This window comes from Indicator indicator, chromosome 7 (assembly GCF_027791375.1).
Source record: "Indicator indicator isolate 239-I01 chromosome 7, UM_Iind_1.1, whole genome shotgun sequence".
Lineage (NCBI taxonomy): Eukaryota > Metazoa > Chordata > Aves > Piciformes > Indicatoridae > Indicator > Indicator indicator.
This window is the reverse complement of record NC_072016.1, coordinates 20,203,075-20,226,813: the sequence shown is the minus strand read 5'-3', so window position 1 is coordinate 20,226,813 and position 23,739 is coordinate 20,203,075. Positions and strand designations below refer to the sequence as shown.

At 37.0% G+C, this 23,739-nt stretch overlaps 1 protein-coding gene across 1 annotated transcript in view; it reads right to left on the bottom strand.

The window, feature by feature from the left end:
- KAT6B (lysine acetyltransferase 6B) overlaps positions 1-22,845 on the bottom strand; it is a 92,818-nt gene extending 69,973 nt beyond the window's left edge. Inside the window, exon 1 of the mRNA XM_054382115.1 lies at positions 22,225-22,845. Coding sequence (XP_054238090.1) covers positions 22,225-22,845 — 621 coding nt within the window. The remainder of the gene's footprint in view (positions 1-22,224) is intronic.
- Between the last annotated feature and the right edge of the window lie 894 nt (positions 22,846-23,739).

Sequence of the window (23,739 nt, the reverse complement as noted above, 5' to 3'; positions counted from 1 at the left end):
TTTGGGATTTTTGGTTGGGGTTTTTTTTGCCCTTTTTGGGGGGGGGGGGGTTGGAAAGGGGGGGTGGAGAGGACACATTATGTTTGGGGGGCTTTTTATTATTATTAAAGAATATTTTAAAGGTATACATAATAATGAACAGGCAAACCTTTGTAGAAGCGTAAGCTAAGTTGAAAACATGGGCAGGGAAAAACCCACAGATATGCACAACATGAAGAGGAAACGACTGAAGATCCAGCAAACGGTCTATGGACTGTACTCTTCTTCCTCCACCAAAGACAGGGATGCCATCTTTTTGGCAAGAATTGCACCATCATTATACAGCTTAATTTTTTCTAGCATTAGTACTATATATTAAGTCTATTGTAAAGATTTGCACCTCCAACTTTGTCTGATGTTACCCAGGAATTCCTAACTTGAGCTTGAATTTTGCAGTTAGTGCATTTATCAATAGCAATTCTGAGTCTATTTTATCTTTACTTTAATAAATTAAACCCATCTATTTTTAACTTTCCCTTTCCCAAACTGCCTCTCTGAAATTCCTTACTGAAGCTCTGAGAGAGGTAAAACCTTGACTTTACTAAACAGTTTCAGTAAAAGTCCTGGGATTCTACAACAGGCAAGTACCAAAAATCTTACCCATAACATGACATGCAGAAGCAGAAAAAAAACCGACTCAAACCAAAACATTCCATCTACCTTAAATTGATGCAAGCTCTACTGACTTTAGTGAGGCCAAACCAACATATACCACTTGAGAAATAGCTTCCTAACCCTACAAAAGTTTTGGCAAGAGATGAGCTAAGCGGTGATTGCCAGGGCCCTGTCATATGAAAATGCTGGAAGACATTTGAGGAAAGTCAATATGTTCTGGAATTCCTTCTTTAAGACGATCATACAAAACGTCTATTGCTATTTATTTCATTTTTATTACTTCATCTGATTAAAACCTTTAAGCACATAGGAAGTTTTTTCACTGCAATAAAAAGCAATCCCAGCCAAGAAAGAATCTGCCCATTAGCTGCACTATCTCCACAAAGACAGCAGCCTTATTAAATTACAGCTGTTTGAACAAGGTCAAGCACTCAGGGTTTAATTCAAAATGTTTCCAGGTATAATACTGTCAGGTCAACTTAAACAAGCCAACAGAGGCTTTGAGCTTGATTAAATATTAAAACGGAATCTTTCACATCTGTTTTTACCCAAGGATGAAATTACTGTACATCACTTCAACCAGCTCATTAATACACTAAACACATATCTTGTCTCAAAAGGTTACAGGAATATCAACGCTTTCAGAGTGCCTGCAGTGAAACCTACACAACTCAGCTAGAAGTGAGGTCACTGCATACTTTAGCAGGATGTCAATATTTCTTTATAAATGTGAGAGGTAATCAGTTAGACATAGATACATTTTAAATTAAAAGATGGGAGCCTCCAGTGAAGCTCAATCAGTTGCCTTTGATCTGAACCTTTTAATCACTCATCTCCTTTGATAGATAACATGATAACAGACAGAACAGAAAGTTTGATCCAACAGTAATTATTTTTTCAAATTGGAGGACTGTCATGTCCAAGTAAAAATCTGCTTTTAAAAAAATTTGGACAGCACAATTCTTAACTGAAACATAAAAAGGTCTATCAGGATTATATCTTTCAAGACATATAATTTCTAATGATTCTTTGATTCCATGTTATGGTAGGGGAGAAGAGAATGCCTTAGAGGACACAACTTCTCTGACAACGATAAATACACTGTATCAACTATTTCACATGGCATCTGCTGCCCTTTAAACACACCTAGAAAAATAGATACTCCTCCAGCATTATCTCTGCATGGGACAGGAGACATTAGTCTATCCATGTTTCCTGACTGCAATCCATAAAATGCACAGAGACAAATGAAAGTCACCTATTTAGAGCAACAGATGTTCAAGATGGGACTTAGAGGGAAAGAAATGAGGTGTTTTGTGTCTAAACTATACTTACCACAGATGAGAAAATAGTCTGTAAAACTAAACCTAGATATCTTATTTGTAAAATAAAATAAATTGAAATAAATAAAGAAAAAGCCCTGAATATTTTGTGGCAAATTCACTAAACATACTATGTAGTCCTTACAACACGTGGGGGGGGGGGGAAGTTCCAATACAGATGTTTGTGCATAATAAATAGGGGAAACCCACTAAAAACACTCCTGAATGCCCTAGCATACATTTCAAGTGTCTAAACTATGCTGCTTAAGAACTGGTAGTTAATAAAGCATGAAACAATTTGCTTAAGACAAAATAAAATTCCAATACAACACAGTCTTATACCACCCACTAATTTACACTTGAACAATATAATCAACTAGACCAAACTATGCTTAATGTAAAGTCAATAAATTCCTTTTTGGCTGTTGACACAAAAACCTACTGGGAATGAAACACTTGAGAAAATTAATCACTATAGCGCTCTGGCTCAATGCACATCTGTACTGAAATAATTTGGTCTTTAATTCGCTTTATTTGTAGTCGAGTTTAAAGCAGTAAATTTGATAGAAGTGGTCCTCATTAAGCCAATCCAGTTCAAACTGCCTTTCATTAATCTTGGTGTATTTGAACAAAGTACAAAAAAATTCATTTCCTTTAAAACAATTGTGTGTTATAAAGTAAACCTAACAAGACCATTAATACGTAACACAATAAAGGCATTTACATTTGATCTCAGCAAAAGCCAACATTTTCATGATCTATCTGCCTTCAATCTATTTTCTTGAGGCACAAAGATAGTCTTTCCTTACTGATTACAGAAAGTCACATTGACAAACAGCAGGGAGACCATCGAAACAAAGCGTCTTCAAGTCCATGCTACTGCAACAACCTTCCAGCTTCCAGTTCTAAGAGTTGAGTTCAACTTCTATCACAGATTTCATTTACCACTAGTGCTCCCAAAGTTCGTGGGCTTGGATATCAACATCAGTAACACAGGGCTTGTGCAAAGCCAGTTTAGGGAACATCACATCCATGGGCTGGGGAAATTTGTGCAGAGTCACTTGACTTCATGCAACGTGATGAGTCAGTTAAGAGAGAACTATACCAACACTCCTCTGTACTCAAAAGCAGCAGCAATGCATAAGGTGGCAGTGATCAAAGCTCTGTATATAGCCACCAGGACACACTGAAGAGTTTAGCAGACTGGGTGTGTCACCAGCCTGAGGTCTTTACCCCCATTACTTTCAGGGCAGGGCAGAATGGTTGCATTATCACAAGAGCCCTGACACAAAAACAATGCAGTATGAAAACCTCTGGCAAACCAGAAATACTTAACACTAAAAATGTCCTTAAAGACATGCATGGTAACTCAAGAGTATAATGTTAATTGCTTCCACAACTATTTAACGTTTTACTCTGTTCTACTTTAAGAGACAAGACAGGCAGTATGCTTCATGCAAAAGGACTCCTTGCTCTCAGGCAGACACTCAGACAAAATCCTACATCAGTGAACTGATGTTTCCAGTGAAGATTTATATTTTTCTTGAAGCACACACACATCACCTGCTTCAGATAGAATACATCTTTGATACGACTCCAAGAGGTGGAAAAGTTTTCATTTTCCCAAGACAATGTTTGTTTTTTTGTCTCATCCTCCCTGCTTTCACTATGCATGGTTTATGTCTCCCTGTCATCTTCACTTTTGGAAACAGAAACATACCCCTATGTAATTTCTTGCCTTACTATGAGATAACAGGATTATACTTACACCTCAACTGAGTTATAAATAGCAGCCACACAGTAGACAGAGGTGGGAAGAAAGAGGGGCTAATATAGCACAAAATACAAAAGTATATTTAGCATTTAAAGGGAAAAAACACGAAAACCCCCAAAACAACAAAAATCCTCACCCACTCTGAGTCCTTATGAGAATTTTTTCCCCATTCTTCAAAACAACTACCACTATTTAGTCATGCCAGTTTCAAACCAGTTATTACTAGATGGTGGCAAATAAATTATTCTGCTTGGGAATATAGAGGACACCAAAAGTAACAGAAAAAGGTGCTAGAAAACATGCCAGTGGGCAAAATCCCTTGAAAGTACATCCTGATCCTTGCAGCTTTATAGCATCGTTTTCATCAGAAATAGCCTGAAAAGCAGTCTACTCAACAGCAAACTGCTTCTTTACAGCCTAAAGGCACATTCCACCTTCCAGCCTTACTCTCCTCCTTTTGCAGCAGTTAACTAAAACAGAAAGGTCATCGGCTCCTCCAAACCATTTGCAAGTCAGCAGCAATAGCACTACCTATGGGGAATGCAGAGTTCTGATTCTAATTAACACAGAAGATATGTGATGAAGGCTGACTGTCACCAAACCAGGATAGCAGGATAAAGTCTTCAGGCAGCAGATTAAGCTTGAAATTTGAAGTCCTGAAAATGGATCAAAAAAACACAGGCACACGCTCTTCAAAAAATATACCAATCTCTCAAGGCTGTACTTTACAATAGGAAAAATTCAGTAAATACAAAGCTTTATTGTAAAAATAAATTTGAAGGTGAAGGAGAAGCAGCAGTTGGTAAGCTGATAATCAGAGCTGGTTATTTATTATCTTTACATGTTATCCAAAGATTTCAGTGAAGTCTCACAGGTAGGCACTGTAACAATGACAAACTCAGAGTTCTCAGACACTGTGCAGAGAGCATCAGCCAATTCTCTTTTACTTTAACCAGCAGAATACTTAAGGTGTCCCAGATAAAGACAACTTCACAAGTTACGAATCCTAGACCGAGAAAAAGAGGAATGAACACAACTAGTTTGTCATCCTCATAACCTTTAACCTCCATTAAGGCTTAATCTGGTGAACTGTTGCGGCTCCAAGTTACGAACTGGGATTCAACTGCCTCATCCTTGCCCATCTCAAAAAGCAGACATTATGACAGGGTTCTTTAAGTGATGTTCAAGTGACTACTACTTATTCCATAAATGCCCACTAAGGAAGCGTGATAGTGCAAAGACCATTCCTGAAAGTTCTTAGGACAAAAAGAATCCACCAACACCTGAATGGTGAGGTTTTTTTCCTTCCATCCTCACTAAAACTTGCATCCTATTTTTCTTCTTAAAAAAAATCAAATAAAAATTTGTCAGTCTTCACAAGACAGCAAGATTGGTAAATCACTGTATAAATGAGGGTGATGCAAATAAAATGTATCTATTTATTTATATATACTCACACACACACACTTGATATATATGTGTAAAAATAGAGTACCCCATGGCACGCATACATCACTTATCAGAAAGTAAAAAAAAAAAACAAAACCAAAACCAACAAAAAAAAAAAAAAAAAAAAAAAAAACACTACCCAAACCCAAACCACTCCTCCCTGAAAGCCATTTAATTGCATCAACTCCTGAATTGCTACTGCTAAGCAGCATTAGAACGTAAAACTACACTCCTACAGTTTTCTCCCCTTGAGATTTACAGTTAAATTATAAGAAAAATACTACCTGGTTAAATTGGACAGATAATGCAATACAGCTTTTATCAAACCAATAAGTATGTTATAATACACGAGCCTCTAGCCCTAAGAGACTTCCTACTTCAGATGCTGGCAGTTTATAAATTAGCTCATTTGTATCATAGAAGAAGCTTCATAATTAGTATCTAGTTTATCACTGAAACCTTACATTCACTGTATGATGTCACAGACTTATGAGCCTAGCTGTCATTTACACAATTATTTTCTGGCATCTCAGTACAGTTGATCCCCCTATTTCTTATATAACTGACCAACTCCAACAGCTGCAATTCTTCTCTTATAAATACAGAATGTATTGCATGAGACAGGATCATAGTTCCCACTCTTAAACTAATTTCACATTACATACAGGTTAAGTTTGACAAAGCTTAAGATGCTCTGCCCTGCAGCCAGCAAAAGTCTGATTTTTAAATCCACTGTATGTAATTAGGGTTAAACCACAGATTTACTTAACAGTACCACATTCATTGACTGATAGAGTTTTTATTAATATATTACTATATTAAACTCATTACTTAGAGACTGAAAAGCAGCTCAAGGTTCATTTACCTCCAGTACTAGAAATTAATACATTTACTTCCAATTACAGGACTGAGTGAGACATGCAGATAGAAGTTCTGCAGGTCCAGCCATGCCAGAGACCCTCCTCAACTAACAATGAGCAGGAAGCGTCCTAGCTGACTCAAATCTCATTTACTGACCAACACACTAAATAACCCTAAATTCCCCTGGGAAAACTTGGAATTCATGTTTCTCAGAATTTCTTCTACCCAAATAACTTACAATGCCAAGTCCCTGTGGCATAGACATGGAAGACAATGCACAATTCAGTTAGTATTCAATTTAAAAGAGCTGTGAAATGTCTCAAAGCATTTTTATCTACTTCCACAAAATCTTTATCTCCAAGAAAGAGAAGATCTGAAAAAACATCTATATGTTGTCTAGCATAAAAGGTCTGGAAGTCTGAAAGCCAAGAAGCTCTTTCTTACTGGCCCTCAACAGAGGTCATGGTCTTCAATGAGCTGAAGGAGAACACAGTAGTAGAAAAGACAGACAAGATTCAACCACCTTCAACAGCACCGTCCAGGATGCTTTATTTCTAACTAAGCTAAAAGCAGTGATGAAATATGCTTTTCTAAATCCATCAGTTTGCAGGCTGTCATGCATACGCACAGTAGACAACACCCATAAGGAAGGTGGTATTTTTTCCCTATCTCACTTCCATTCTTTCTTTTATATTATGAAAGTAAATGTCATGGGTTTAGCCAGTTGAATCCACTGGCAGGTATTCAATACCATGCTGACGTTATGCCAGCTTTAAAACAAAAGTGCTGTCTGGAGCAAAGCATCATAGGGAGGAAATTCTTCACCATGACAGTGGTAAAATACTGGAATATGTCACCCAGGGGTATGGTTGAGGTTCCATCCCTGGAGACATTCAATATCAGACTTATGTGGCCCTAGGCAGCCTGATCCAGTTAGAAGTGTGCCTGCTCACCGCAGATGAACGTTTGAGGGTCCCTTCCAATCCAAGGCCATCTGTGAATCATGGGGGTTGTAGTTTGAATTGGAATGTGAGAAACTTGCTGTGTCCAGTTTTGAGGCATTAGCTTCTTCCACTTGGCTGGCAGTGGACTTGAGGGAGTGTTTTTAGGGCCAGCTTTGTTTCTGCTGCACCCACAGGCCTTTTTGTTTCTTTCTCTCACTGTCACTCCCAAACTGTGTCAGAGGGCTTGCCTGTTAGAGCAGGCTGTCTTAAACCATGACAATAATACTTCTTTTATAGTTTCTTTTCATATGTAATGTAAACTGCATAATACAGCTTTTTGTTACACACTTTCAGGGGTTTGTTAATACTGTTTTCACATCAGGTCTGCTCAGGATGGCTTGGTATTTCAGACAATTTAAGGTATTTTATATTACTAGGAACAACATGTTCAAAACCAAACACACACACACAAAGAGCACACAAAGAGCAAAAAAGCTACCTCCTGTCAGGAGGTAAAAGACTCTGCCTTTTATTTGTTGCACTTTTAACATGTGTCACTTGTCAATCCTGACAGCCAGCACAGAAAAACCTGCTAGCACTCAGGACATTTTCCTCCTGAGAAAATATACTTTATCAAGGGTAACATACTAGCCAAAGTCTCCAGAAGTTTTCACAGGTAGATGCCTATCAGTACTGACGACAGCTGAAAAAGCCATCTCAAGCCATCTGGTGGTATGGTTGCCTTGTCTGATGCATTGTTCAAATGAAGCTGTGTAATCCGTGGAGAAAGGGAATTGCCTGTTCCTTCCCAGTATTTTGAAAACTTAAGCACTGCCTTAAGCCTTCATTTTCAAGTCAGTTCTATTCCAGTCAAGAAATACATACATTGTAGTTAGGGTCTCATGCCCTCAAGCTTCTTTCAAGCTGTGTGAACTGATGGTGGAAGGCAGGTAGGTAGGTGGAAGAAGCTAATGCCAATGAAATAAAACAGTGAGAAAGGCTTTTGTCCACTCCTGCAGACAAGCAGTCCAACACTTACCGTGCATGTTTCCCATTTCCCCAAATTACTGTAAGCTTAATATTGAAATATTTAATTCTGCAGAAGAACCTAATAAAGATTATGACATGACAGGAAACAATATACTGTATCCTATGCCACAATGGTAAACTCTCATCACAGTTGGCTTTTTATGTCCTCTAATTATGAGCAGTGAAACCACATTAAGATAGTATCAGTTAAGGTTCCCTCATGGGGAAAGTTCAGAAAAAGGCTGTACAAAGAAGTGAACACAAATTGGAAAAAGGATGAAAACTGCCCAGATATCTTGACACAGTATTTGGGCCTCTCCTATCACTTCCACTATTTGTATTAGTAACTTCTGAAGCAGCACTCTGGAGAAGCATTCAGAATGACTACAAAAGGAACAAACCTTCACAGTATATTGTTTTCATTGATGCTGGTAACACCTCAGAAGTAGAGTCTAAATATTAACTAGTAATTTGGGCAAAACAACCCTAATGATTTAGTTTAATTGCAAATAGTGTGCACAGGTTTTGTACACGGCCTTCCACTTCCGTAACAGGACACTCAGTACCTCCATGGAAGTTGCTTTTTCCTCAAGCTGCAAATAAAATATAAACATTACTTTCTTGTAGTAATACTTTCAAAACTCACAACAAAACTGATGTTTTTACTTCTATAGAAAAGACAACATATCGACAGACTACATGAGAAGAAATACACATTCATATATCTCTTTCCATGCAATAGCTGCTGTCTACATTTGAAATGCAGTTTTAAGTCATGCTACCCTGTTGCTATTTTGCTTCTATCAAAACATCTATCATTGTACCTCTGCCAGCATCACCCCAATTAAGAATTTAATTGCCCTATCTACTACAGTCTAACAGCTTGTTTTTAATAAAGAGTAGTATAATAAGGTAATAAAAAATATTTCCTGTAGTACCTCCTCTTGGTGAAATTGCTTCTAAAACTGTTGAAATTTAATATTACCAAGACAGGAATTTTTTCTCTGATACCTTTGAAGTTATTAGGCAGAGTGCTTATATACAACCTTGTTTCCCTCAAAACTGAAAGACATCGTTGCTTGAGCCACTGTATTTTGGTATTGCCTGCCTGGAGAAAGCATTAATAACTAGTTTACCTTAGTCACCCCATATTCTAGGAATGATTGCTAAGCTAGTAAAAATTTGAATTTCATACACACTATTATGCAATAGTTTTAACATTGGGGCAATCACACAAATGCCAAGCAGAATCCTTTTTAAAAGCTTTTTCTCTTTAACAGTATCTCAGATTTTTATACTCTATGAACATTATTTCCTTTCAAACCATGAACTGGTCACAAAATAAACTTGTTAGATACTTAGTAGAAGTCTAGAGGAATGTTTGGAAATACATTGGAGATAGATGTCAGAATTTCAATAAGCCAGAAGGAAATGAAAAAAAAGAAAAAAAAAAATTCATCTGTAGCAAATACTGCTAAGTTCAAGGTAAGAGTGATTTCTTCAGTCTGAGAAGCTGTTTCAAACATACATGATAGAATGTATTCCTCCAAAGTGCTAACACTGTATTTAGAAATGAAAACCAGTTTGATATTAGGGCAAAAACATACCGGAGCTAACAAAACAAATATGAAGCTGCTTCCCTTTTTTCCCGCCCCCAATTTCAAATATGTGTAATTTGACTGTGGTGCTTTTACAGCAGGGAAAACATTCCAGTTCCCAGGTTTCACACAAAGATATCTTCAGTCTATCATATGCTCGTTTTACAATACTTTTACGTAAAAAATTTGTTCAACTGAAAAATTAAATTTAATTTCTAAACTCTGTATTTCAAATACTGATTTTTTTAATCAGCTTTTAAATTATAATCCTGACATAAAAATAGACTTTTGGTTTTGTGAACAATGCAGTTTCAACAGAAACAGACCAACAATACTTCTTTAAACTCAATGGAAGATGGGACACTATGGGCAGAAATCTAATCAGTACACATTATTTGGATTCAGGGTTGGGAAGAAATTTAAGAACCCATTATAATACTACATACTTCACCAAAAGTAAAAAATAAATTAAAAAAAAATCCCCTTACACTTTCAAGAATCACAGAAGATGAACTTAAACTGTATCTCCTACACCTGGTAGTAGCATTAGACAGTGACCCTTTAAACAGAGGCCCTTAAAACTATTAGCCCTCTTCCCTTTACTCTTATCCTGGAAAAGAGATACTGTAATACCAAACACAGTTACTTCTAATTGACTTCTAAATTTCACTCAGAAGACCACAATCGTGTAAGTGGCTCTCCAGAAGATCCCTTAAGTCCTCAATTCATTCCTGTGTTACAGAAGACACACCCTTCTATCCAGCACAGTATATAAAAGTATATCCCTTTATTACAGTTCCCACAGCAATCTCTTATTCTAGTTACTTTTTATCCACTATTTTCAAAACAATACAATTACTCTCAAAAAACCCCACCTTTTAGATCCTTACAAAATGGAATTTCATTGGACAAAACCACACTGATCTGAAGACCTTAACTGGCTCTCTTTTGGAAGCCTATAAGCACTGTTTAACAATCCAGAAGTGGGTTTGCTTTCTGCAATCCAAATTGTTAAGTCTTTACTTGGGGAATGAACAAATTCCTTCCACAATCATGCATCATTCCAGAATTTAAATAATTTATTTAAATCTTGAAAACAATCTTTCATAAAAGCAGCCTTATTGAAAGCTTAATTCTGCAGGAAAACAATGTATTTATGAACTTTATAATCATTGAATTGTTTAAACTGGTTTTGAGGGAAGTCTCATCAATAAGATATGAACTACTTTTAAGTTCTGTTTGCCACATATACCAGTATCAATCAGCCTTCCTAGAGAGAGAAAAAAAAAAATGTAAGCAAACTAACAAACAAAACCCCCAACACTATCACCCCACTCCCACTCCAAACCAACAAAATAGAACCCAAAATTAGTAATGTGAAAAGTAGACAGAAATTAGAGTTACTTCCCTTTGCTCCACTTTAAGAAAGACAGAGGGATAAAACCCAGAGGGAGGGAAAAACAACGGCTCTTTTGTAACCTCTTTCTGACCTGCTTCCAAAGCTTTAAAATATCAATGAGCATGTGGTGAAAACAAAGTTGGAAAATACAGTTTATACAAAATAGTGAAGGTGCTGTCTTATTGGATTGCCCTGATTACTAACACACTGAAGACAAATAGAATTTTTTACAGCAGTGCAAAGCTCAGTACCTGAAATAGGACTAAATACCCTTTAGCATAATCTTTGTATTCACTGATCTAGAATTCAACAGTAGAGCAGCTGCTCAGTGCCTGGTCTGCAGAATTCAATGAACGACAAAAGGTTACCTTAATTCAATGAGAAAATCAGCACACATTTACCCACTACCAAGACTTTTCCAACCATCTGCGAGGCGGCAGAGCTAACTGCCTATAAAACAACTGGTAGCATGCTGACGTCCTCACATCCCTCATGTCAACGAAAATTTATCTCTTAGCAACAGCTATAAAGAAACTGAACTTCCAGAAATATTTTAGATGCATCATCCACCAACAATTTCTCTGTGATTTTGATTGTTACTGATCTCCTAACAGATGTCTACTCTAATTGATAAAATCTATTAACACGCATTACAAAAATAGGCAAGTTGACATGGCTTAAGAAAGCAGTAACAATGGGAGTCGTTATAGCTGTGCACATAAATGACAACAGCTAACCTTATTTAAAGCTGCTGACCTCTCAACGGTATCAGTAACAGCAAAGTAAACCAAATGCATGTGTTGTGGGGAGAGGAAGAAATTTGCTGAGGCTGTTGCTCAATTCAAAATTCAAAAGGTAAGGCAAGTCTGCTAAAACATTAGATAAGTATTTCTGAGAGGAAAGGCAAATTAAGCAATTCAAGGTTCAAACCAGTTACTGAAACTATCTTAGGATTCCCTCCCTTGCTAGAGAGGAGTGAGAAAGTTACTTTTGTTCTCCCATTAAGAATACCAAGATATTTATAACTTAGTTCAGTTAAAATACAGTATTAAGGCATCAAGCTCTACAAGCAAATTGCATATAATACTTACAAGAAAATCTTAAATTCACTTGGTTTAGTGAAACTCACTTGTAACAGCAAAGTATCAAGCAAATTATAATTTTGCTTCTTAAAGAGATCAAAGAGAAAAGGCTTGTCCTCAGCTATAATAGTAGCTCTTCTTTAGAAATCCAATCTTTCAGAGGTCTCTTCAAAATATATCCAAATACAATATTGAGAAAGAAACGATATCACATCTTGAGATTCAGTTTTATATTGGTTGATTTGGGGCAGTTCTGTTTAGAACTGTATTACATACCGAAAATTAAATATGACACGTTCCACAATGAAACATGAACATCCAGGTTGTTTTTTGGGGGGTTGTGTGGGGCATGATGTTGGGTGCGTTTTCTTAGGCAGAAAAGCGCTGCCAGCTGTAAAAGCAATTTTCTCAAATAAAGTCCAGTCCAGCAGGTTTATTAACCTAAAAACATGTTTTCAAATTCCTACTTCTTAAATAATTTTACATGAGTTTAAAGCAGAAGGACTAGCTAAAGGAAAGATTTTTTTTTTACTTTTTTGAACAACTACTGCATTCTGTGTTTCATCCAGGGTAAAATATCTTCAACTTTTAATCACAAAAGAGTAAAGTTAAATGCATAGATGTAAAAATGAGGAATTGTTTTTTTACAATAGAAGCTATCCCCTTTACAAATGCAGTAGCTTAAAGTTTGTTTTAAAAACATCTAGAACCATTAAGAGACATAAGTAACAATAATTTCCTTCTGCAGGAATATGGCAGACAAGTACATCAAGTGACCCAACAAGAGAAATTCTTTAAAATGGCCACAGAAGGACAAGTCACTGCTTTCTAAGACCGCATGAACTTTTTTCATGTAGTTAAGCATATATAAGCACAACAACACACCATTCTGCATGCATATAGTACATATTGCTATCTAAGAATCTGCTCTGAGTGGATCTCTCTAGTAAATTCACTGACTGATTTATCTGTAAATTTTTTAGAACTTCAGAAAACAATCTTTAACATCTGCATGAAAGCTTGTTTTACTAAATCAGCAGAATGACTGCCAAACATGTTAAATAGAAACTGGTTTTACTGTGCAATTTTCCAATATTGAAGTAGTGTTAATATTTGTAAAACAGCATCAGCAAGTTTTCAGTGACACTCAGTTTTCACAATAGGATAAAGAGGGAAAGGAAGAGAGCTGGACAGTTCAAGGCAAAGCAAGCATATTCAGATCAGAACATACTATGTTTATGTATAATCCCATTGTTTATTACATAAGACTTCATCATGTTCCTCTACCACTAACATATTCTTGTTCACCTGACTCCTACAATAGATATACTAGTGCTTAGACGACAAAAGAGGGGAAAACAAAAACAAACAATAAGTCAGAATTGAAAGCCAAATACCCTTTAAATTTGGAACAGCAGCCTTTTTAAGAATACAGTTAGTTAACAAGTTCTATGAAGTTCAGTGATTATAACAGGGATTACTTTGGTCTTGGGAATTTTTTTTTTAGGCTCAAACACTGCATTTTTCATCACTCTTCAACTGTATTTTTGTATAACCTCTTCACTAACTACTGCCTATTATCCACTAATCTTAAGCACTTTCAAGAATTCCACACTACTTTCAATTTAGGTGTTACTCACATTTTCACAGACCAATATAAAGCACAACAGTTCTCCAAGCATCACCAGATAAAGTACACATGCGATTTAAGAGTGGAACTTAAATAAAACACAAGAAGACTTCACACCCAGCCTCCTAGGTCCAGTATAAAAAGTAAATCCCAAGTAAGGCAGAAATTAGGATGATCACTATTATTATGAAAGAAACTAACAACAAAACCCAAAAATAAACACACTGTGAATTCTCCAGCGATGATTTTCCCAGATAAAATTTCCATCCCTCTTAAAAACTCCTTTACATTTTTACATTTGATGCAGCTGTCTGCAAATCATCATCATCATCACTTTCTATTATGCAACAGTAGGAGGAAGCAGGCAAACTTCCAGCCCAAATTGAAATAGTGTACTTCAGGCTGGGTGAGACCTCTGAAGCATATTCCCCAACATACCACTTAAAACAAGACTGGACTCGAATGTTCCCTCAGGACCTTACTGAGTCAAGCTCTGAGCCCTTCTGAGGATGGAAATTCCACAGTCACCCTGAGCCCCTGCTCCATGTCTCTCCGTCCTCACTATAAAGGATTTTCTCCTTATGTAACTGGAATTTCCCCTGCTGCAATTTGTGTTCATTACCTCTCATCCTTTTGTCATCTGAGAAACAGCAGTTTCCATCTTCACTACAAAGAGCGATAAATTAAATAATCACCTAATAGTGCTGAAACAGTTGTTTTAACCAAGCAGTGCAACAAAAAAAACTACCTATCTATGATAATTTTATCTTCACTACACTCTTTTCAACTGTTACTTCTAACTACATTCATTGTTTAAGAAGTTTGTGTACCAAACGTTTGAAACACGGTGCCACTAACATATGTCTCCCCTTGAGCCAAATACAAACACTGCTAGTTAAGGTTGCAACAGACACATGAATATTACATAAAAATTAATTTCTAAAACAACAGTCATTTTCACCATTTAGGGAGAAAAAAAGTGCAAAGATATGAATTGGAAACGAACTTCTGAACACTGCTGGTGATGAAATCAAATACATGTAGAAAATGTGGCAAACATCACTGTTTATGCTAGTCTCCACTTCTACTAAGGATTCTTCTTAGATGAAAAAACATCAGCCATGCCTTCCAGAGAATTTCACTGAGATCATACACAGCTTCTCCTGTGCCAGAGTCCTGTTTGTAATTAAGAACAGAAGTCTTAAGCCTACTCCACCTAGTATTGCTTTCATTGTAACTGACGGGCTGTAGCACCACAAACACAAGGGGAGATAAACGCAACTCCCTGCTCCTCCAAAGTCAAAATGCTTCAGAAAACAGGAATTCCTGCACATGTACCTATTACGAAGAGACAAGACCAAAAGTTAACAATTCACAAGTCTGCAGTTTCCCTTCTCCTCAGGACTTTTTCCTTAGGTAGCATCTTCTCTATAGCACAACCGGAAGTCACAATAATCAGCATAAACCAAGAGCTAAATGCAACAGCCCTGGAGTTGCCTACACAGACATCCCTTTAACATTTCACACCATGCATACTGTAAAATATGCCTGTCTGGGCCTGTGAATTCAAAACTTGAAGCTCTTCTGCAACAACCTGAAGGGGGGGGCGAATAACAAACAAAACACACCACAGAAAAATATAAGTGACACCAATTATGACTGCTCTCAGTTAAGAGGGAATATAAGCAGGGGGAAAGAACCACAAACCACACACCAGTGATTTTGCAAGTGAAGGAAATAATACTAATTTAAAAGTATCTTACCAATCACAACCAACAGCAATGGATCTGTCAGCTAAGCGATACCAGATTTGATGTGTATCATCTTCAAAGTTCTACAGCCACAATCTGTACTCAATACTGTTGTTCCAATACACAATAGCATCTCCCTTCATTTGGTTCTAGGAAGTTCTGGTGTCCTGACTTTAAACAGGTCCTCACAATCATTGGAACTATGGGTTTGTCCTTATACCCAGGCAAATAGTCCTGAATACAGAGAAGAGAGTTTCCTTTTGAACAACTAAGACTGTAAATGGATTCCAAGTTGTAAAGAAAACTTTTACACTGAGTAACTCTTTTCTCAATACTAGCTTGAAATTCTTTCAGAAGTGATAGTCATTTACAATTTCCAACTACCAAATTGGGAAACTACTCTTGACCAGAAGTTGATCTACATCTGGAAATGTCTCTTGAGAAGAATTTTTAAAATCTGTCAGAACAGCAAACAACTTCAACTGCAAGTTACGTTTTTCCATCACATTTATAAAACACTTTGCTGCAACAAGAAATAACATGGAATTATCACATTTAACTGCCACAGAAAAAAAACCTCAAGAGTCAAGACTGTCACTATCATTGACCATGGAAGAAGAAAGACACTTAAGTAAAGGATACAGTTCTGAGAAATTACACAAGGTAATCCTCCTTACATCTAAGGCAGAATTCTGGTATTTCTATATTATTCTAGAGAGAATCCTTACAAAGGAGATATTCACATACTGAGTAGTTGAAGAAAAATCAATCTTGAAAAAAAATGCAAAGAGTAAAACCTCTAATTGTAGTTAAGGAATCAAATGTTACTTTCAGTTAAGTCAGAAGAGTTCACATAAAATAACACAGATGAACAAACAAACAGAACTGCTGGAACTACACAGCATTTCTTTAAATCATTGCTGTCAGTTTCAATATAGGACTCACTACAGTACATTGCACCCATGAAATCTGAAGGGAAACTACCAAGAAAATCAAATTTTAGCAAGTTCTAGGATTAAACAGCATGCAGTATAAGGTTTGGGATTAGTCCTTACAGTAAACACGAATCATGAGCACTTCATGCAGAACTATGCTCAAAAACATCAAACCTGGGGGAAAAAAAAGGATGAGTAGGGTCTTCCCTGATGGTTCCATACGAGACTACAAAGAGGCTACCTGCCTGCAGAAACTGAAGTCACTAACATCTGAAATTGGAATCCAACCCTGTTTCACCTCACGAAGAAGCAACTTAACTTAGGAAATAGCAGTTTCTAATTTTTCTCCCACTGTACAATTCAAAAGAACTTTTAAGAGCATGTTTCTTAGTTTGATCAAAATGTGATGAATCACGAAATACAAAAAAGCCCAATATATGTATCTGCAACGGTATGTGCTGCTTCTTCACAATATGGGATAGCAAGACTTTTCCTCTTCAGTATTAAATGCTCAAAAGATAGGGGTAAGTCATTCTTTTATTTCTGGTAAGCTCCAGTATCTCAGCTGTGCATAGAGTTCCATTTGTATGTGTTTACCTGGTTTGTGTACGGAGTTTGTACTTTTCGTACTTCAGAAGCTACTGAGACAGAAGAGAAGTGAGAGCAGCAGCGCCTAACAGTCAGCCCAGAACTTCAAGGGCAAGAGCTACACATACTAATACAGTCCACCATTCCAAGTAATAAAGGTATCTTATGAATTGAATTAAATGAGAAGCACTAACATGAGAGTTTGTGTTTGTCAGGTTATGGTAACATTCCTCAGGTTTTTGTCAATGTGAAGATTTTACAAGGGGAAAAAGCGTTTTATGGATTGACAAAGTTCAAACCTAGATTTCATTTTTCTCTTTTCATACCCCTGTCTACAGTGTCTTCAACTGTATCACTGCAGACACTTTCTTATAGAAACTTACCTTCACAGCATTTTGGTGCTCAGAGTGACCCTCAAGAACACAGACTCCATGTAAAGCCAGCTCCAAGGTTAGGCATTTTGAATATCCCTTTAACATCTAAATCCTTAAGATACATTGTGTAGTACTACCTTTCTGCCTAACTTTTCTGTTTCTGCTCACTGGAAACTCTAGAGGCCAGGGAGAACAAGGTATAGCAAGCAAAGAAATCTCAGATGAAAATCTTGCTGCCTACCCTCAGGAGGGCAGGAAGCTGAGAAACTGAGCAGGGAGGAGCCTGGATGCCAAAAATGTAATTCTCTATCAATTGGCCCTTTGCCTGAAAGGGCACAGGCTACATACCAGAAAGCTGAAATTCAACCCATGCCAAGTTACACTTTAAAAAAATAAATGTAGGTAGGCCAGTTAAAACAAAATTAGATAGTTCAGTATGAAAAATTAATAAAACAAGTTAGGTTTTTCCACAAAAGTCGTATTAGAAAGCAAACTGGAAGTGAAAGGGACATTAATAAAAATGTTCGTGCCAAGAATCACATGGAAACAACCATTAATACAGTTGCTGAACTATTCAAGAGAATGTTCAAGCAAACCAAGAAAACAGTAGTAACTATTCTGAACTTATCGAAGATGTGACCCCTGAGATAAACTATGCATTCTCACAGTCCTCTGAAAATGTTCTAACGGCTGCTTTGCCTCTTCACTTTTAAGGCTGGATTTATCCTCTTAAATTATATTGAAAAATAAGTAAACGAAGAGCTGTCTCCAGCCTACAAACAACTGTTTCTTTGGGTTTACAAACACACAACATTTGTGCTCAGGATATGGCTAACTCCTAACACCTAGTGGCTTCATGCAGTTCCCAAACTGCAGAACCCTTCCACTGCTTGTCCAAACAACATGGAAAACAAGGAATGCCACAATGCATGTGTGTATATTCACCAGAACAGCACAAACACTGCCATTCTACAATTAATACCATTACAGATAAATTAAACTACTATTTCAAGATTAATTAGAACTTTTAAATACTACTTTATTGCTGCATTTCCAGAACTGTATTTTAATGCATTAAAGGCTTATCTAAAAGCTAAGTATCACTTGCCATGTTCAGGTTTATTTTCCTCTCTCTGTTCAGAACCTTCCTACTATGTTATGAGCTTTTACACAGCATTTTCTGATTAACATACTCAGATCTTTTCAGAAGTTGCTGGGCAAGAAAAGGTATGAAGCACAAGACAGAAGTTATCTACGCAAGGTACTCTGAACATAAGGAAGAAAACATAAGAGCAGTTAAATTGTCAAAACTATGCACTGCAATTTAGTGAAGTGCACAAGATGAAACTAGTGAACAAATTTCCTTCTGCTGCTGCTTTCAGAGGGTTGGGAGGAGGTGTTTGGGTTTTATTTGCGTGAAAGAAAAAACATTACAAGTCTTTATCCTGAAGATCACCACTGTTTTTAATTTCCCTTCATTGTTAAGTCAACTCCACCTGTGGCTGGAAGTTGGTCCCTTAACCTAGCAATGAAATACTTTAAAACACACATATTTTGAAATGCTTTGATTCAAGTTACCTGTCCACATTAAGTAAGCAACTACCTTAAGCACCAGAATATCTGGGATAGCTAGGATGTCCTTTCCAAACATAATTTATACTACTCATATGATATACAGCCTAGACACCATATAGCTGATGACAGCTATCTTTGCCTAAATCCAGAAGAGTCAGGGTAAGAGTTGAAAAAAACATACCATTTTTACACAAATGCTTCCTTCCAGGCCTACACATAGCAGGAGGAAACATACAATGGCCAGCTATATTGCTGTAGCTAACTGCATTTATTTCTATATCTAATCAAAGAAGAAAACTATCTAGTTGCACTGGATGACCATGTTAATATGTAGACAAGAAAAGCAGTTCCATATCATCACCACGAAGAGGAAAATTTAGCACTTCCAGATCCCGGTTCTACGTTAAGTATTTCATCAAATATAAAACACTCAACACCTCTGTAACATTGTCAAAGCTCCCTGTTTACAAAACTAACTTCAGTGGCACCGCATTGCAACAGTGTATATCTTCTCAGTGTACTAGCTACATTGATACCTTAGGGTGAAGGCAGCGAGGAGGGGAAAGCGGCAAGTGGAGAAGGAACAAGAACAAAAAAAAAAAAACAAAAACAACAAAACCACACAACCCAACCACAAAAACCAAACCACCAACCAACCAAAACCAAACCACACCAAAAAAAAAAAAAAAAATCACCAAAAAAACCTCAACAACACATAGGCAGTCCTGTATCTCTCCTGATCACCTTTTACTCGCTCAGGAAGAAAGGTTCAGAGTCTGCATTTGGTACTGAGTGCGCAAGCTCAGATTGCCAAAAGGGAGGACTCTGATGCAGTTCTAATGCATTGAATCTTATAACTGTCTCATCCAAATGTTATGTATTAAAAATAGAGTAATTCAAACTTCCCCAGCCATCTAAACACAGTTCTGCACATTCTCCTGTTTGTTGTTCTCCTCAAAGAAAGTCAAAAGAAGAGATACTTCACTTCTACTATTTTTTTGGGGGGCAGGGGGTTGGCACACAACCAAGCAAGAGAGACACGCTAATGAAAAAGCAGACCTTACTTGTGCTAGGTATATAAACAGGAAAAAAAAAAAAAGAAGAAAAAAACAGGAAAAAACCCCACCCACACCCAATCTCTTCAAAGACCAGCTATTCCTAAGAGATGCCAGTTGGCTACATTTTATTCTATAAATTCAGTAAATAAGCTTGACATGCCCCATACTGCCACTTCAATACTTCCAATAAAACCAGCCTAATGGTTTTCCAGTAGTGTCATTCTGCTTATTCAATTTTATGCTCATCAATTTCAAATGAACACACAGTCACATCCCAGTAACAGAGACATCTATCTACAGTTACTTTCAGAACTGTCCTTTAGGTGTAATTAAGACGTACAGATCAGCAAAAATACCGTATTTAAACCAAGTCTACATAGAGATATTTTCTTCTTTTTCTTCTGCCCAGTCACCTGTGCCACAACTACTACAACTAAGCAGTGCCCTACACTGATACGCAACTACAGATTCACCAATCTCACATCAAAACTATTTCTGTCAGGAGAAAGTGTACGCTGAACATTTTTTTTTAAACACTCAAGTCACACTGCTAATTTTGAGGCACCCAAATTAAAGCTTATTTCTTGCCAAAGCACTTGCTAGAGAACAGATTTGTTTAGCTAACTTCTAAAAGACAGATTTATCTTTATACCAGCATTTTACTACAGCAGAAATGGCTTTTTCAGAACTGTGACCCAACTAACATTCCTTCCAATGGATGCCAATTCTAGTAGGTAGCCTAACGGGAAATTTCTGCTTCCACAGAATTCACATAAACTGTCATTGTATTTAACTATTTTAGCTGCTCAGTACTCCAGCCTTCAAATTTTTCATGCTACTGAAGTATCAGAATTACAGAAGAATCTCTGAATGTACTTAAAGATTTATCACTACAAAATCAAATCTTTATAGTGTATGGCTACAGCAGTAATCACACAGCAACACTTCTGAATTTCCATTCTGATTGAGCATGAAGCTCCATGCATTCTTCAAATACCCAAAAAGTCCAATTTGATAGAAATAGATATCCTTACAAACACAATATATAACATACAGAGAAGCTCACAAAATACCAACCTACAGCTAACACCATTTGTAGCATCACCTCTGACAGTTCCAAAACAAGTCTTTAAACTTCATTAAATATTTCTAACACAAGAACTTTCTACTCTGCCCCCTTCAGCACCTTACAACCTGCTGAAAGACATCAGCAAGTGAAAATTATCGTGTAGTTTCTCAGAGACACTAATGACACCTCTGAAATGGCAAAATTGTCTGAATTATTCCAAGCCAAAAACAACTGGTATCAAACATTACCACTGAGAATTGAGGAGAAGGGAAAAAGAAATAATAAAAAAAACACACCAACAACAAAAACAACCCACGACCATCAAGCCATCAACTTACAAATATTTTAAGTAACCCAATCCAAGATGAACAGGTAACTTTTTACTCCCAAACTACACTGAAAATTCAAAACACAGTTCTTCATAAAAGCTGAATGATCAAAGAATGCCCACAGTCATGTCTTTGACACTATCCTTTCATAAACAAAACAGTAATTGACACGTTCTTCTCCCTCAAGGCTTATAGTCTGTAAATAATTAACCTGAAAACAAGGCCCAAGCAACAGCAAAAATAAATCCATGTAGAAAGTTCCAACAAAACTGAAATAGCATGAGGGTTCTGCAGTTTAGCTCAACTGGTCACTCTGACACCTTCACTTGTTTCCCTAGAATATGTACATCAACTCCAGTTCCTATTAACTGGAGCTTTAAGGCTAAGTAGCTACATACAAATACCTTTAAAGATAATAACTGCAGTATTTCAGGTGATGTTCAAACTACGAGAAAATCAGTAGATCCTGACATAAAATGAAGGTAAAGACCACTGGAGACAGAATCATCTTACATCCAGAAGACAGCATACAGCTATACTCTTCCCTGCTGCTCTGTTTATCTACTGAAAAACCAAAGAGCAAACTATCCAACGTGTAACAGCAGGACATCAGGAGCTAAGTAAACTTCCTTTACCAGAACTGACTCTGCACTGAGCTACAACATGCATTCTCACTTATTTACACTTAAATGGGTAAATAAAGAACAAGAAGAAACGTTACTTTTGCCTTAGGTAATAAATGAACGAAGAACAGCAAGAATAATTTTTGCATTATTATATTTACTCTAATTTTTCAGACTTACCTGGTCTTTTTCATGGGGTAAGAGGCTGACAGGTGGAAGAGAAGCTGGAAAAGTGGTGGAGTATTTTGGAGCTCCTTTGCTTTCCAAACTGCCATAATTCACTCTATATTGAGGTCCATCCTTCAGTAACCTCCCATTGTTCACAGCACGTTTGGCCCCAAGACGCAATCTCTGCTGAAAGGCAGGATTGTTGAAAATACTTGCTAGGTCATTTTGACTTCTCAAGTATTTCTCTATGTTTTTCAGGGAGGAGCCATTTGGTTCTTGAAGCCCTTCAATTGCTCTTCTCAAGAGTTTATTCCAATCCACATTACGAAGCTCATTACAGGCTCCTCTAGATCCCTTAACAGATTTAGGAATAGTGCCAGGCTTGACAGATGAAAACCGTCCAGGATTATCTGGGTCCTTGTAGGATGCAAGGCCTTTGTTGGTAACTTTAAGAATAGAACCATCTTGAACACTAAGTTCCAACTGTTCTGAAACAGTCTTCTTATCTAATCCATGGGAAGCACAAACAGCATGACATATCCTCTCTTCAGAAGGCCTTTGCTTTTGTTTTTTAACTTTCTGTATCGCTTCAAGAATCCACTCCGTATAAAGAGGGTTGGCAAGTTTTACCATGGTTGACCAGTAATTGTTTCCAGCCAAGGGTTACCCATAGAGGTTCCTTTGTTATCCTTTCAGCAGATCTTTCTGAAGTTGTTCACACCTCAAACACAAATCAAAGGATTCCACATTCTGTTTGGATGCATCTCAAAAATAACCATCCTGAGGAGTGGAAAAGCCAGGGAAATATCTGCTGACTGGAATTCCCAATTACTTTACCATTACAGAACGGCGAAAAGGAATAATTCGTGATGATACTGGTACATCCTTACAAGAAAGTTTGCTGCAACCTTTAAAAAGGAAAGAGGCAGGGAGAAAACTTTTAATGCTGAAGTAGTAAAGAAAAACAGAATGCATTCAAACATGAATTTATACTGTAAATGCATGAATGTCTGTAGTATGCAAAATCTGTGAGATAGTATCAAATGTTCACAAATTCCCACCAATTCCCATGTAAAACAAGTCATCACAAAATCCTTCCACTCTCACAGCATTCAGTGGATTTAGGAAAACTAAATTCCATCACTCCAATACTTAACCTAGTTCTGATTTACTGGACAGTTTCCATGCAGCCAAATATCTGAAAACATTCTCTAAACCAAACTGCCTACAAATCATTTCTAGACACACAAAGAAAATTATGTGCATGCACTAAAACAAAAAAATAATCCTCATCTGATGAAAGTCAAATTATTAACTACTGTCATTTCTTACAGTATGCTGTCTCCAAGTGCCATGCTCTATGCTAATTACACAACTCCGAAAAATATCACAACTCAGCTACTAGCACCGTGTCCTTCACTAATACCTAAGTACCCTACAATACAAAAAGGAATCACAGGGGTATTAGGAGTCTTTTTTTGCCATGAAACATGAGAGGGAAGTTTTGAAGACTAACAGGATTGTACA